The sequence below is a fragment of the Podarcis muralis genome, chromosome 12, assembly GCF_964188315.1.
Source record: "Podarcis muralis chromosome 12, rPodMur119.hap1.1, whole genome shotgun sequence".
NCBI classification, from domain to species: Eukaryota; Metazoa; Chordata; class Lepidosauria; order Squamata; family Lacertidae; genus Podarcis; species Podarcis muralis.
Genome location: NC_135666.1, coordinates 7681287 through 7697909, shown reverse-complemented (window position 1 = coordinate 7697909; position 16623 = coordinate 7681287). Strand labels below are relative to the sequence as shown.

General features: G+C 47.7%; 1 protein-coding gene across 1 annotated transcript in view; it reads left to right on the top strand.

Moving 5' to 3' along the window:
- Positions 1-5740: 5740 nt before the first annotated feature.
- ZBTB47 (zinc finger and BTB domain containing 47) overlaps positions 5741-16623 on the top strand; it is a 44507-nt gene continuing 33624 nt past the window's right edge. Inside the window, exon 1 of the mRNA XM_028750883.2 lies at positions 5741-6091. Within this exon, the coding sequence (XP_028606716.2) occupies positions 6089-6091 (3 nt within the window). The 5' untranslated portion in view covers positions 5741-6088. The remainder of the gene's footprint in view (positions 6092-16623) is intronic.

The window sequence follows — 16623 nt, the reverse complement described above, 5'->3', positions numbered from 1 at the left end:
GGGCCGGATCCGGCCCAATCACCTTTTAAATCCGGCCCACGGACGGTCTGGGAATCAGCGTGTTTTTACACAAGTAGAATGTGTCCTTTTAGTTAAAATGCATCCCTGGGTTATTTGTGGGGCCTGCCTGTTTTTATATGAGTAGAATGTGTGCTTTTATTTAAAATGCACCTCTGGGTTATTTGTGGGTCATAGGAATTCGTTCATTTATTTTTTTCAAAATATACAATATATTCAAAAATATACAAATATATTCAAAATATATTTTTCAAAATATAGTCCAGCCCCCCACAAGGTCTGAGGGACAGTGGACCAGCCCCCTGCTGAAAAAGTTTGCTGACCCCTGGGCTACACCATCTCTTTCCAGCTAACCTTTCAATCTGTGATTTCCTTGCCCCTCAAGCATGGGACCTGTGTGGTTTCATAACGCCAGCCAAACTGGCAATTTCCCCTTGCTTTGTGTGGGGGTGCCTTGTGGACATTCTGTTTTTGTTCCCTGAGTGGCTGCCAGCTAGAGCGTTGGCAAACATTATATGCCACACCACGGGTTCAGCCGATCTGTGTCAAATGCTTAACCGCCACGAGTGCAATGCAATAGAGAACGATGATGCCCAACGAATGCGTGGCATGTGCCCGTAAATATTTAGGGCAGGCTATGGCCTGTTCAGACAAAACTGGTTCCTCTGGATGATTCTGCGGGAGGAATTGGGAAGAGGAAACAGCCCATGGCCTCTCTTGCTCAGAGACATCTAAAAGCAGCGCACACTGATTACATCATCAGCATGTGACAGAACCTGGAGACCCCTGGGCAGGCCTATCAAGTTACGCAGAGGGTATTGCGGAATTACATAACCTCCAAGATTTCTCTGATGAAAATAGGCATGTCCTGTTCCATTATTATTATTATTATTATTATTATTATTATTATTATTATTATTATTAATGCCCCAGCCACTCTGAGCAACTTTCAACATATATAAAACTATAATTAAACATTAAACATCAAAAAGCTTCCCTATACAGAGCTGCCTTCAGATGTCTTCTAAAGCAGGCATAGGCAAACTCGGCCCTCCAGATGTTTTGGGACTACAATTCCCATCATCCCTGACCACCGGGCCTGTTAGCTAGGGATGATGGGAGTTGTAGTCCCAAAACATCTGGAGGGCCGAGTTTGCCTATGCCTGTTCTAAAAGTTGTATATCTCCTTGGCTCAGGGAGGGTTTCTGAAATACTTTCCCCCTCAAATCAGAAAAGCCTGCCTTCTCTGTGTTTGGACAGGCGGTCAGGAGGTCCATTCTGATCCAACAGATCAGTAGGGATGGGGAAGAAATCCAATTTGCTCACTTTCAAAGGTGAATCTAGCTAATTTGCACTTCCCAGAACAACGCATAAAGCGAAACACAGCCATCTTTCAAAGAGCAGACTTCCCTGAAATTTGCAACGCAGTTCTCCAGTCAAGTAATTGGTATAAAAAATGCATATATACTAAAGTGAAGCATGTGTAGAAATGTTTACTAAATTTTGCCCAGTGTTAAACCTTTTTGCAAAGCTATTTGCCCAATACAACACATTTGGGGTGTTATTTTTACTAGTGCACCAAAAACGTATCATACTGGGGAAATTGCTTTGCAAACACGATTGCGTCAGGCAAAGCTGCATACAAAAAAATATGTCTTATCTGGAGAAACTTGCACAAAATGAGTGATGATGATGATTGCAAACCGATGTGGAAAATGAGGAGCTGAATTTAGGATTAGGAAAACGAGAAAGTGAATTTGACAGGTTGGCCCATCCCTAGTCATCAGAAGGGAATCTCCAGATCCACAACAATATCGTATTTGCATACTGTGCCATAAGCACTCTCTGATTTTTTGTTTCCAATGCCCACGGAAGTTTTGACAGCGGCAGGTCATGAGGCTGGCTGGCTTCCCTGCCAAGTATTTAGAAGAACTATAGTTTGTTTCTTTACTCTTTTTTAAAAAATTGAGACAGGCATCTGAAAAGCTGGTGGAGCTTTTCAGCCCCCGAGGAAAGACAACAAGGAGAGAATTTTAAGCGTGGGGAGGTGGAAACGGGAGGCAGGCTAAATACCGGGCTTGTGTCAAATGCCTTTGCAGAGGGCAGCAAACATCTGGAACGGGTTACTGCACAAGGCAGCTGAAGCTGAATGGAAATGAGGACCAGATGTCCAGCAGTCCTGTTTATGGATGGACAGCGATTCCAAAGTGCTCAGTACTGACCTCTGACGGGGCTGTGCAGAGGGTGAATTAAGACCTATCTGGTGGGAAGGGGCTGGGGAAAGTGGTTTACGAGGTCTACTGCAAAATCATACAGCTACCCCCACCCTAAAAAACCCCCACCAGTTTGGAGGAAGCTGTCATCTAGCAATCGAGGCACCCTGACCTATAAAGATGGCAGACATGACCCAGTTGTTTAAGACCTGCAGCCTCTGAAACAACAGAGTCACCCTCATGCACACAGTTACTCATCCTGCAAATGGCTGTATGAGCAGATTTTGCAAAAGGCGATTCTCCAGGAGAGGCAGTGGACCTCCAGCCCTCCAGCAGATGCATAGCTGTCAACTTACAGATTTGAAAATAAGGGACCAGCAGCCTCAAAAATAAGGGATCAGCAGCCAAAATAAGGGATTTTCCAAGCACAGGTATGTTCAACTTCTGAGCCCCTCTGAGCCAAAGGCAGAAAGCCCAACCAGCAGCCAAACGAAGCCTCAAGCGGTGGTTCCCACAGCGCAGCAACCCGGCAAAGGGGATGCAGCAAGGAAAACCACCGTCACCTCTCCGCTGGGAAGCGCTGAGCAAAGGTGAGTCCCCAGGCAACGCGGCCGATTTGATCGGCACAAGGCATGCAAGCTCCACCCCCCAGTCGTTCTTAGACTCCTTATTGGGTGAGCAACGCAGCCAAGCAACACAGTTGAAGCCTCCCTCCTCCCTGGCCGGCAGGGAGGGAGGGGGAGGAGCTGCTTCCTTTGAAACCCGGGAAATTTAAGGGACATCATCAACAAGGGACAGCAGCGGGACACAGCACTGGGATAAGGGACTTTCCCGCCAAATAAGGGACGGTTGACAGCTATGAGCAGATGTTGGGCTCTCATCAGGGATGACAGGAGTTGTAGTCCGGCAATTGTATGCAAGGACAGCCCTGGCTAGAATGTTATCATTCTTCCAGCCACCTTGTCCTGGGCCTGCCTGGCTTTTATTTTTAAGTATTGTTTATTATCATTAGACTAGCTGGGTTTCCATTGTATCATATGTTGAAAACTCTCTCTCTCTCTCTCTCTCTCTCTCTCTCTCTCTCTCTCACTCACACACACACACACACACACACACACACACTGTTGTCTCCCCCCAAAGTCCAGCCACATACATTATGATTCAGAAATCGGGCAAATGTCCTGGAAAACCAGCAACAGAGGTTAAATAGTGCCAAACAAAATGCCTTTTTAAAAGCTCCAAAACTCAAAAATTCCTCAGTAACTTTGGGGTTTGTCGGGGGGGGGGGAGCTCAACAGTTGGGGGGGTTCCCTATAAAATGTTCAGCTCCTTTCAGTGTGTCCTGGTTTTTCCTTTTTGAAATATAGCAACCCTTTTAAACGCAGTGTAAGGTAGTCTCTATGGGAGTATATTGTATTTAATTATGGGGTATCAGAGTTTGTAGGGGGCTAAACAGGCTGGGATAGCAGGCTTGTTGGTTTTGAATGTCTGATGTAGATTTTTTCAGTTTTGTTGTTCTGTATGGGACAATGACAATAAAGATTATCGTATCCTAGTGTGTGCTGGCTGTGCTGCCCCCAGTCAGATTACCTGTGTTTCCCCACCCACCCACAAAGGACACCAGCCACCCTAGCTCCAGATAAATTTCTGCAGTCCATATGAAACTCCCATTCAACAAACAGGCTATTATGGGGGTTGGGGGCACAGTGCAGCCCTGGTTAGAAGACAGCCAAAACGTCCTCCAGTCCACCCTACCACACAAAAGGGGGGGTTTGTCTCCCACACAACAGGAAAAAGCAACCAGCCCTCCATCGGCAAGCCAAGTTCAGTGGGAGCAAGCGCCAGACATCCGTGTCTGCCTCTGCAAAAAAAATAGTCATACCTCATGTTACGTTTGCTTCAGGTTGCGCATTTTCAGGTTGCGTCCCGCGGCGACCCAGAAGTACCGGAAAGGGCTACTTCTGGGTTTTGCTGCTTGCGCATGCTCAGACGCACAAAATGACATAATGCGCATGCACGGAAGTGGTGAATCACGACACGTGCACTTGCAGACTTGCAGACGTGCAGACATGGGTTGCATTCTGCTCCTGTTGTGAACGGGCCTCCGGAACGGATCCTGTTCGCAACCAGAGGTACCACTGTAAATAAATGTGGACCTGAACAGGCTTTTCACGTGCAACCCGACTACTTCCATGCTGACTCAGTCGCAAGCCCTGCACACCCCTGGGCTTCCTCTTAGGTTAAATGTGCAAGGCATGCTCTTGCAGCCTTAAGAGCGGCTGAGCTTTCCCATCCAGGCACGAAATAAAAGGAGCGAGCCAGGGCCAGATTTAGGTTTGATGAGGCCCTAAGCTACTGAAGGTAATGGGGCCCTTTATATGCCCAGCTGTCCTTTGTCAACAACAAATTGTCGCTGTTTTTGTGTGTGTTGAATATATGCTATATGGTAATTTATGGCCCCAATAGGTATCTCAAGCCATTTGCACGTAACAAAATATGTATTTTATCAAAGTAATCGTTGAACAGAAATACCATTAAGAAGAAGCATACAGTGGTACCTCACGTTAAGTACTTAATTCGTTCCGGAGGTCTGTTCTTAACCTGAAACTGTTCTTAACCTGAAGCACCACTTTAGCTAATGGGGCCTCCCACTGCTGCCGCTGCGCGATTTCTGTTCTCATCCTGAAGCAAAGTTCTTAACCCAAGGTAATATATCTGAGTTAGCGGAGTCTGTAACCTGAAGCGTCTGTAACCTGAAGCGTACGTAACCCCAAGTAGCACTTGGTGAAATACAGCCCTGTTTAGGGAAGCTTTTAATGTTTGATGCATTATTGTATTTTAATATTTTGTTGGAAGCTGCCCAGAGTGGCTGGGGAAGCCCGGCTAGATGGGTGGGGTAATAATAATAATAATAATAATAATAATAATAATAATAATAATAATAATATACAATTAAGAAGGAGTATATTAATAGTGAAATAATTATTAAGTTCTAACTTAAAATGATTGGGGCCCATTACTTACAATCATAGGAGCCTACACAACACAAAACACTGTTGCTGTATGTAGGTTTTATTTTATTTGTTTTTTAGCTTATATTTTGGAAATGCACATCCAGGTGTGTTTTTTCCTTTAAATGTTTTTGCCCCCCCCCCCCCCCAGTGAGTGCAGCACTAAGCTATAGCATAGCTGTCAACTTTCCCCTTTTCTTGCAAGGAATCCTATTCGGAACAAGGGAATTTCCCTTAAAAGGGGGGGAAACGTTGACAGCTATGTGCTATAGCTTGTTTAGCTTATACATAAATCCGGCCCTGGAAGGGGCAGCCACCCCTTTGCAGGCGGGCTATTTGCTTGGGTGGGAGCGCGCCTTGCAAAAGTCCCTTTAAATTGGAGCGAGAGAGAGGGAGGGAGGCAAGGTCCGCGCGCAGGCGCACGGGAGGCGGCGCCTCCAATCAGCTGGGCCCGGCTTCTGGCATTGGCAGCGCGCTGCCAGGCTCGCCTGCCTCTTCCTCCGGGGCTGACAGGGCGATGGGGGGGCCGGAGTGAAGCAGCCGCCAAAGGGGCGGGCGGCGGGAGGGGAGGAGGAGCGGCAGCAAGCCAGCAAGCCAGCAGAGGCAGCCGCGGCGGCGGAGGGGAGACGAGAGCGCAGGAGGCCCCCCCGCTGCAGCCCAGCAGAAGGAACCACTGCAGAGGAAAAGGGGGAAGGAGGAAAGAAAGGGAGAGGGGGAGAAAACCTTTAAAAAGAAAAGAAAAAGAAAGATCTAATCTGTCACATTCCAACATTTTCATGGAGATCACAACCCCCCAGCAAGCAGAGGAGCACCGGGGCTCAATTGACCGGAGACCCTCGCATCAAAATGGTATTGGATCCGACACTTCATTTCTCTCTCTTTTTCTGCCTTATTTCATTATTTATTTGGGGTCGACACAGTTGCTCTCCTTGCAAACTTGCCCCTCGATCGCTGCGATTATTCTGCCTCTCTCCCCATCTGCCCCCCCCGTTAGCATTTTTCTTACTTCTGTGTGTCCACATTGCAAAGCGCAGATGTTCGTGCGTGCGTGCAAGCCAAGGTGGATCAGAAGGGGGTAGGGCTCTTTTTATTTTATTTTATTTTATTTGCATGCATAATTATATATCTATATCTCCCCCGCATCTATAGGCTCTCTCCTTTTATTTTTTTGCAAGTGAGGGGCAGCCGAGATGTGCAGAGAGAGAGATGCTGGAAGAACGTACAATAGCTGTCTTGTTGCATGCGAAGAGTTAAAATTCCTTCATAGCTGGGCCGACGCTGTGGCGATGGATTAGCTCACCCCCCAAATTGCAATCGTTACAAGTTGACGGGGCTGCTTGCAGTCGTATATAGCCGTCGGAGGAAGCCTCGCCGGCTTGTTTTGCCTTTCTGGTGTGAACTCGGAGTGACATTCGTGTTTAGATGCATTGTCTAGGAGCTTTCAGGCAAAGTGTGGCTTCCGATGGGGTGGTGTCGGTTTAGGAAGAGAGAGAGGAGGGAAAACCCCCATCTGCTTGGAGGTATTGATTTGCAAGAGGGTCGCTATGGGATTTGTGACAGTTTCCTCTCCCAGCAAGTCTGCTCAAGTTTGCGTTGGTTTCGAGGGGGGTTTCCGCCCCCTCCCCCATGCGACACTTCTCCCTTTTCTCCTTTTGCAGAAATGAAGGTGTGTTTCTGCGCTGGAAAGGTGGGAGACCTTGCGTTTGCAATTGCGAGAAGGTGCCAGCTTAAAAGAGGGAGGGCTGGAGCCTTTTAATACACACACACACACACACACACACACACACACAGCTCAAGGGCAGGGACAAGATCAGGAATATACATTTTATTGGAAGTGACACTATCTGGATGCTTGGGATGAAAGGGTTATTTGGCTATGAGAATCCCTGGATTGCAAGGAAGGCCTACAGTCCTTCATCAGTGCAGATCTTCTCAAGGAAGTAATCTTAACCATGGGTACGATCCGGAACCAAAAAGTTGTATATGGATTTCTGGGTTTCGGTTGTGTGTGTGTGTGTAAGTTCTACATCTGGTTTGCAAATGGGGGGGGGGGGTGTTGTGGTTTTTTTTGGTGTGGAAAAGCTGTAATCCAAAACTCCCAATCTTCAGTCTTTGCATAGTTTGGCCTTCATCGTAGAGCTTGCTCCTCACGCAAACGCTTGTTCGCTCCACAATTGCAGCACTGTCAGGCTGGCAGGCATGTGTGAACGGACCATCACAGGGCAGACAGAATTCTTGGGTCATCTGGTGTCACTCGAAATAGCCTCAGTGGTTTAACCTTCTGAATTCAGCTTTCTAAGGTGCTAAAGACACACCTTTTTCTGCCCTGGCCTTGTGACACTTGAGGTGTGTGTTTTCAGGACCTCTTCCCGCGACTGTGATTTGTTTTAGCTGGTTCTTAATGCAGGGTTTCAAACTGTTCCAACCCGCCCTGGGATCCGCTGGTGAAGGAATAATGGATAATAGGAATAATGGGTGGGATTCGGCTGTAGGCTTCTGTGTGAGCAAGGCTTCCCCTCTGCTATGCACCCTTGAAATTGACTTGTGGGGGTAGAATCCTCCAAAACAGCATATGGAGAGAGGACAGTGGTTCAAATTCACTAGGCGCATTTTGCACCTGGCGTGGGTGGCGCTGTTGGTTAAACCACACAGCCTAGGACTTGCCGATCAGAAGGTCGGGGGTTCGAATCCCCGCGCCCGGGTGAGCTCCCGTTGCTCGGTCCCTGCTCCTGCCAACCTAGCAGTTCAAAAGCACATCAAAGTGCAAGTAGATAAATAGGTACCACTCTGCGGAAAGGTAAACAGCGTTTCCGTGTGCTGCTCTGGTTCGCCAGAAGCGGCTTAGTCATGCTGGCCACATGACCCGGAAGCTGTACGCCGGCTCCCTCAGCCAATAAAGTGAGATGAGTGCCGCAACCCCAGAGTCGGCCACGACTGGACCTAATGGTCAGGGGCCCCTCTACCTTTACCTTCAAGTGAAGGTACCTGGGAGACAGGATGACACCTGAAGTCTCCACGCTCTGGAGGTGCATGCCTGGGGAGCCCTGGATCTTGGCTCCCCCCCCACACGAATACCCCATCCTGTAGAATTCCATGTGTTCTATTTTATCTGCACCATCAGGAATGAATTTCGGGAACCGAAACGCTTTTTCCATGCAGCCTGAGCAGGAGCAATGAACAATGTTATAGTTAATTGCTGTGGCTTGTCTTCGCCCCACTCACTGTTACGAATGGTCTGTGTCACCGTTAAGAAAAAGAGGCAGGAATAGGCCAATATATATGTGGACAGTTCCTGGGCAAAAGTGACTTTTCTTCTTTTAAGTTCTCAAAGTTCTTCACCTGGCTCAGGGTTGTCCTCTGAACTAGCCAGATGTTTAACTGAGAATCAATCAGTCCATCACTTGAAAAATAAGACTTTATAGCCGCCTTGCCCCCAAAATGGCAACTAGGCATTCCATGTTGGCAACCGTAAAGTTGGTTTAAGGTAAACAGGTAAAGGACGTCTGGATGGCTGAGTCCAGTCAAAGGCGACTCTGGGGTTGCGGCGCTCATCTCGCTTTCAGGCCGAGGGAGCCGGCGTTTGTCCACAGACAGCTTTCCAGGTCATGTGGCCAGCATGACTAAACTGCTTCTGGCGCAACGGCACACTGCGACAGAAACCAGAGCGCATGGAAACGCTGTTTACCTTCTCGCCACAGCGGAACCTATTTATCTACTTGCACTGGCAGGCTTTCAAACTGCTAGGTTGGCAGGAGCTGGGACATAGAGCCAGTGTGGTGTAGTGGTTAAGAGCTGTGGACTCTTAATCTGGTGAACTGGGTTTGTGTCTCCGCTCCTCCACATGCAGCTGCTGGGTGACCTTGGGCTAGTCACACTTCTCTGAAGTCTCTCAGCCCCACTCACCTCACTGAGTGTTTGTTGTGGGGGAGGAAGGGAAAGGAGAAGGTTAGCCGCTTTGAGATTCCTTCGGGTAGTGATAAAGCGGGATATCAAATCCAAACTCTTCTTCTTCTTCTTCTTCAATGGGAGCTCACCCTGTTGTGGGGATTTGAACCACTGACCTTCCGATCAGCAAGCCCAAGAGGCTCAGAGGTTTAGACCACAGAGCCACCTTTGTCCCGTAGCTTATATATCTGAGTTTCTAACACTGGGAGGAGATGAGGGATTGTTTTGTCTAGATGGAAACAGCAGCATAATGTGACATTGAATTTCTCATCATCATCATAATTATTATTATTATTATAATGTGTGCTAGTGAATCACCCTGTAAAGCAAGGGTGAGAATCTCAGGCACAGGGGCCAAATGCGTTCTCTGTGTCTGACCCTCGACACTCTGCCTGGGATTTTCTTCATCTCCCAAGCTGTGTCCTTGAAGTCGGATAATGCCTCTTGCTTGTTTGGACGGGAGGTGAAAGAGATGTGTGAAATAACTTATTGTTTAGTTGTGTCCGACTCTTCGTGACCCCCTGGACCAGAGCACGCCAGGCACTTCTGTCTTCCACTGCCTCCCGCAGTTTGGTCAAACTCATGCTGGTAGCTTTGAGAACACTGTCCAACCATCTCGTCCTCTGTTGTCCCCTTCTCCTTGTGCCCTCCATCTTTCCCAACATCAGGGTCTTTTCCAGGGAGTCTTCTCTTCTCCTGAGGTGGCCAAAGTCTTGGAGCCTCAGCTTCATGATCTGTCCTTCCAGTGAGCACTCAGGGCTGATTTCCTTCAGAATGGAGAGGTTTGATCTTCTTGCAGTCCATGGGACTCTCAAGAGTCTCCTCCAGCACCAGAATTCAAAAGCATCCATTCTTCGGCGATCAGCCTTCTTTATGGTCCAGCTCTCACTTCCATACATCACTGCTGGGAAAACCATAGCTTTAACTATACGGATCTTTGTTGGCAAGGTGATGTCTCTGCTTTTTAAGATGCTGTCTAGGTGAAATAACTAGCTGACTGTGAAAAAGGTAAATTTTACATTTGCTGCCCCACCCATTTCCGCCTCTGTCCTTGCCCACCACTGCCATGTGGCCCTTGAAACATTGCCTGGGAATGAATGTGGCCCTCTGGTTGAAACAGGTTCCCCATACGTGCTGTAGAATCATGGATCTGGGAAGTATCTGAGTGTCTATACATGATTGAACTTTCCTTGGCTATGAGATGGAACCTCCCTCTGCAGAGATAGTATATCTTTGAATATATGGAGGTGCTGGAGGCCAAACAACAGGGAAATGTTCTTGACTTCCTGCCTGGTTTCAACACTGGCATCCCAAAAACTGGGTGGTGGCACGGGCTCCTGTGCCTGTACTTGCTGTGGGATTTAATCCAACAGGTGAAACCTTTCTGGGCTTGGAGAGTTAGTGATGGGGAAGATCGCCACCTGTTAGGTCCCTTCCTGACACAACGTGGTTAACGGGAATTATGTCAGGAAAACAGGTGGCAACCCCACCTGGTTTCAGAAATACAGAAAACAAGGATTGTCTATGCAGCATTAAGATTTAGAAAAAAATAGTGGTTACAGCGGATAACAGTCTTAGCGTGACTCAGCTGTGGTTTTTCAGGGGAAAACTGATTGAAGCCGTGGTAGGTCATATTGTGTGGGTGCTGACTTTTAGAACCCTAAACTGCCTTGGCCCTAAATACCTGAAGGTGCGTCTCCACCCCCATCGTTCAGCCCGGACACTGAGGTCCAGCTCCGAGGACCTTTTGGCAGTTCCCTCACTGCAAGAAGTGAAGTTACAGGGAACCAGGCAGAGGGCCTTCTCGGTAGTAGCACCCATTCTGTGGAATGCCCTCCCATCAGCTGTCAAGGGGATAAATAATTATACAACTTGTAGAAGACATCTTAAGGCAGCCCTGTACGTGGAAGTTTTTAATGTTTGATTTCTGACCTAGAAGATAAAACCTTTGAAAGATCTGGGAAGAAGAAGGAAGATTGGGCTGAGCGATAAAGCTTATCGATCACATTTGCCTAGGATAGGAAAAGCAGCAGATATAAACAAGACTTGGGCATCTCTGCTTCTCCAGTGCTCAACTTTGCTCTGCCTCTATTCAGCTAGATTTTTAGGAAGACTAGGACGTCTCCTTCTCTTCAGGCCGCTATTGGACAGACATCTGTTGAGGATCCTTTATGGGCCTTGACTTGGAAGAGATAAGGACTATTCATATTGAGATGGAACCCCCATGGACACTAATGGAAAATTTCCTCCCAGTGTAAATAAGTTCGGATGAGGGATTTTCTTCAGCACCGCAGCAGGGGAAGGAATTACTTTTAACTCCCCCTTCTAACTGCTGGGGTTCCAATAATTATCAGGGGCCCCCTCCCAATCTGATGCTATTTGCAGATTTTGTCTAGATGGAATGTGCTCATTCCATCAAGTTTACTTTCCATTGTAAAATGGATCCTCTGTATAGAAGGTGCAACAGTTGTGAGGGAAAACCAGCCTAAAGAAATAAGATTTAAGACCCTAAATGGCCTGGGACCAAGATGCCTCGGCGGAGTCTCAGATGTAGCTGGACTCCAGCCAGGACGGCCAGGGACAATGAGAGTTATAGTCCAACGTCATCTTGGAGGACCACGTCTAGGTTCTAAAAAGAGCCCCCACCTTGGAAAGACCACTTAAGTCCTGAGTGTAAATTAATTAACCGCATCGCTGGTTTTCAGATCTGGGCCATGAGCAGCAGTCTGAGGTGAGCCAGGAACAAAGACCCATTGAACAAGTCACTAGTCAGGAGCAAGGATATAGAACCACATCAGAGTTCAGGAAGACCTTTTTGGTTCAAGCAAGGCTCAGTTCATACAGGAAGCCCTCTTATCCTACTTCCTGTCTTGGAAGATCCAATGGCCAGCCTGGGTGGGTGGGATCAGCCCAGGACCTGAAGGTTCTGAGAAGCTACCTCTTGTCATTCAGTGGTTTGTCATGTAGGGTAAGGTAAAGGTAAAGGGGCCCCTGACCATTAGGTCCAGTCGTGACCGACTCTGGGGTGGCGGCATTCATCTCGCTTTACTGACCGAGGGAGCCGGCGTACAGCTTCCGGGTCATGTGGCCAGCATGACTAAGCCGCTTCTGGCGAACCAGAGCAGCGCACGGAAACGCCATTTACCATCCCGCCGGAGCGGTACCTATTTATCTACTTGCACTTTGAGGTGCTTTCGAACTGCTAGGTTGGCAGGAGCAGGGACTGAGCAATGGGAGCTAACCCCATCGCGGGGATTCGAACCGCCGACCTTCTGATTGGCAAGTCTTAGGCTCTGTGGTTTAACCCACAGCGCCACCCGCGTCCCTTGTCATGTAGGGTAGTTGTCCACAAATCCTAGTAGCTCATGGCAAGTGTGTATATATGCATGTAAAAGTTTAGCATATGGGTCTGAATCTGGTCCTCTGGGTTTCTCTGGCCTCTGGGCATGTCCACATATCATGTTGTTTGCCCTCCTTGAGTGCTTTGGCCTGGCTAGGATGAGTCCTTCAACTGTGATCATGGCTCTTCCTTGCTGGAATAGAGATCTGCGTAGGAACCACCAATGTGTGTGGCTAGAAAAGTAGCCTACTGAGCAAAGGTTAGAGTTCCATGCATTGCTGTGCCCACTTTCGTCTCTACCTGGGCCTACTGTGGACACGTGGCCCTCGGAAGTTTGCCTGTAAAAGGATGAGGCCCTCGAGGTAGATTCCTGAATCCAACAAGCAAGCAGTTGTGTTGTAGAGGCCTGCTCATCAGAGAGCCAAGATTGGCTGCTGTTCCCCACTGAATGCACACCTAATGGCGAATCCAGGTTATGTGACGCACCCATTTGGGTCTCATTCAGAGAGTTTGATTAGACTGGATCCCCAAGCCTTGTTTGTGGTCAGAAATGGCACATATTTATTGGGCTGTGTGGGAATTTGAGCTTATAGAACAAGGACCTGCCTTCAAAACTATGGCTGTGGAAGACTTCTCATCATCCCATGCTTTTTTGGGTTACTGCATAAGTTGGTTTTGATTGTCCCTAGAAGGAGAACAAAATATTGGCAATGTTTAGGTTTTATTGATAAGGAAGCTTCTTCTAGTCTACTCATCCCTGTTTCATTGAGCGTCCGTCGCTCAAAAAGCAAGACTTTGCCAATACTGGTTTGCTTCTTCATTAGGCCTGATGTAGAGTAATGTGGTATTTTATTTTCTGGCTTTGTTGTTGTTGGTTTTTTGTGGGGTGCAGTTGCTTCTTGGCTAGCAAATAGAGGGGTCTTTTTGGCCCTGGCAAAAAGGCTTCCCTCTTTCGGGTTTTACTTTTTCCTTTCGGTATGTCGATGTCAAAAGGTGCCAAATGTGTTTTTCCATTCAGAGCGGGAGTCAAGCATTGCAGGAAACACGTCTGTCCATTGGGCTGGCTGTTTCATATCCCCCATCCTTTCCAGGTCAGATCTGATTGGCTGCCCTATATCATGATGTCATCCTGTCCACTAAGTGATCCCTGATTGGCTTAGGAGCACTGTCCGGAGGAGGAAGACCACCTCACTTTTTAAAAGCTGCCGGACCCCTGGCCAGTCAAAGAAAGAGCAGGCAGCGAATGATGGATTTGGGGGAGCATTTCTCCAATGTCTCTCCCACCCAAAAAAAAATCTCACAGGGCTCCAAATGAGTGAACACTAATGCAACCTACTAAAAAATGCCAACAAAAAGCATTTGGTGAACATCAAACAATTACTTGCTTCATTGTGGGCGCCAGCTATAACCAACAGAGCATTTATGCTGAATCTCACATTTAATTTTAGCAATAAAGGAGTTCTGTACTCTGCGGAACGAGGCATTAAGCTATGGCTGCCCTCTGCCTTTTACTTGGGAGATAGAGAAAATGTGATTGTCCTTCTTCGCAATCACATAGTGCTCAAAGCAGAGCCCAGATGTGATCTAGTAATCTTTGCACCTGCCCTGTTAGGTTAGTATTGTCCCTGTATTGCAGGGTAGGGGACTTTCTCAATTCACAACCCCTTCTTTCCCATGCCACCTCCAGATTTATTTTTTATAGGCTTGAGGGCGTATACCCCTTTGTGGCTCCTGCTAGGACTGGAGGGCACAAGGCCGTGGGCAGAAGTGGCAAGGGGAGCTCCAGTAGAGCCATTGCGGATACACAAGCACATCAAGGGAGGATGGCGGCTGCCTGCATGGTAGAGACAGTGTGGCCTAGTGGTGAGAGCATTGCACTAAGATCTGGGAGACCAGGGTTTGAACCTCTACTGGGCCACAAAGCTCACTGCCTCTCAGCCTAAGCTGTTGTGTTGTTGTTGTTGATGATGAGGATTTATTATGGCCAGAGACCAGCTTATAAAACACACTTGGGGGTACAATCCCAGAAGGAAAACAAACGTTTAAACCAATGTACAACAATAAATTTAAAATTTATAAACACGATAAGCGTATAGACACTTAAAACTTTAAGATAAGCTACCGCGGAGAGATGACCCAGAGTCGCCCATGGAACAGAGTTTGGGGATTTTCTTAACGAACTAGTTGGATTGTGTTGATTAAATGAGGAGCTGGAGAGCTGTCACTGCCTCCTTCAGAGAAAAGTTAAAGGTAAAGGTAAAGGGACCCCTGACCATTAGGTCCAGTCGTGACCGACTCTTGGGTTGTGGCGCTCATCTCGCTTTATTGGCCGAGGGAGCCGGTGTGCAGTTTCCGGGTCATGTGGCCAGTGTGACTAAGCCGCTTTTGGTGGACCAGAGCAGCGCACAGAAACGCCGTTTACCTTCCTGCCAGAGCAGTACCTATTTATCTACTTGCACTTTGACGTGCTTTCGAACTGCTAGGTTGGCAGGAGCAGGGACTGAGCAACGGGAGCTCACCCCGTCATGGGGATTCGAACCGCCGACCTTCTGATCGGCAAGTCCTAGGCTCTGTGGTTTAACCCACAGCGCCACCCGCCTCCCCAGAGAAAAGTTGGGATGCCGTAAACAAACAGCCTATGTGTTTGCAATTGTGCCACCACATGGAGACCAGCTCTGCAACAAGTTATAGAAGCAACTGTTGCAGAGGTGCATTTAGGAAGTGTGTGTGTGTTTGTTTGTGTGTGGTGCTGTATAGCCGCTGCTTTGACGGTGAGCCAAAAAGAGTTGCTGCGCTTCTGCATATTCCATCCCATTCCCAATCAAGTGACAGCTTTGTGTTTGCACTGGGATTTTCTCTTTACAAGGCAGGCAAGCTTATAGTGTAGGATTCTGTGTTCTTCAAGGTCCCCGGGTGTTACTGAACTACAACTCCCATCATCCCCAGCCAGCTTACCCAGTGGCCAGGGGGATGATGGGAACTGTAGTCCAACAACATCCGGGGGACCCAAGGCTCACCCAGACAGTCTCTGTCCCTTCCTTCACAAAGGGGAAGGTGCTAAGTTAGGCACTTGGACCAGAGGTCTCTCGGGGGGGATGGGGACCGAAGAGTAACTCTGTGTATGCTCTGATGAACTCAGCCCTGGGATGCCATAACTTTTGATAACAAATGGTGATCATCCTGGGCGTTCTCCTCTGAGCAACCTGTCCCCCATCAGTCACACTGATAGGCTTCTTTCCAGCTGCCACTCAGACCTAACTTTTGAAAACAGATAATATTTTAGGTGTGTTTCTGGACTGTACCATTCCCAAGTTCCAAGTGCTGTTGAGCAGTTCCATGTGGGAAGGAGGTCCCCATGTGCAGAAAACCAGTATGTCAGGGAAAAGACTGAGCTGGCCCCTTCTTCCAGAGACACTACTCTCCCCCCCCCCCCAATTTTTAAAAATTAATTTCCACAAAATTATAAACAAACAAAACAAACGAACAGAAATCATAATCTTATTAAAAATTATACTTATTAACCTTGTTAAGTGACTTCCTCGCTTCCCCTTGGTTGAATTTCCATGTATATCCATTTAATGGTTTTCCAAATGACAGTTCTTATAAAATTTAACTTAATCGTTAACACCTTTAAATATTTTCATTTTAAAATTATACAAATTGATTCGTCACTTAACTTATATAAAATGCTAAGCCAATCAGTTATCTGCAAGTTATTTCCAGCAGATACGCTTCTTTTCTATGCTCAGGAATTATTATTTTTTTGCATTTGGCCGTGGGAACTATCTAACCTGGTGGCTTAGAAACAGGTCTGCTCTTTGCGAGAAGCAGGCCTTCGTGGTCGTATCCTGGAAGCTGAGTGCACACAGAGACACACACACCCCTACTGAGGTCCCAGCTGCTGGCGGTGGAGTAGTAGAAATTGCACCCTTCTTCCTGAGTAGCAGTCACACTGGAGACCTCTTTTCAGGCTAAAGAAAAAGGGGGGGAAATGGGTTGCTGTGCCTCTGGACTCTGCGTCTTTTGCAAATGTTCCTTCCAGCCTCCAGCGCAGGCCTCACATTCCTAGCATAACCTTGGCACTCACATCAAGCCG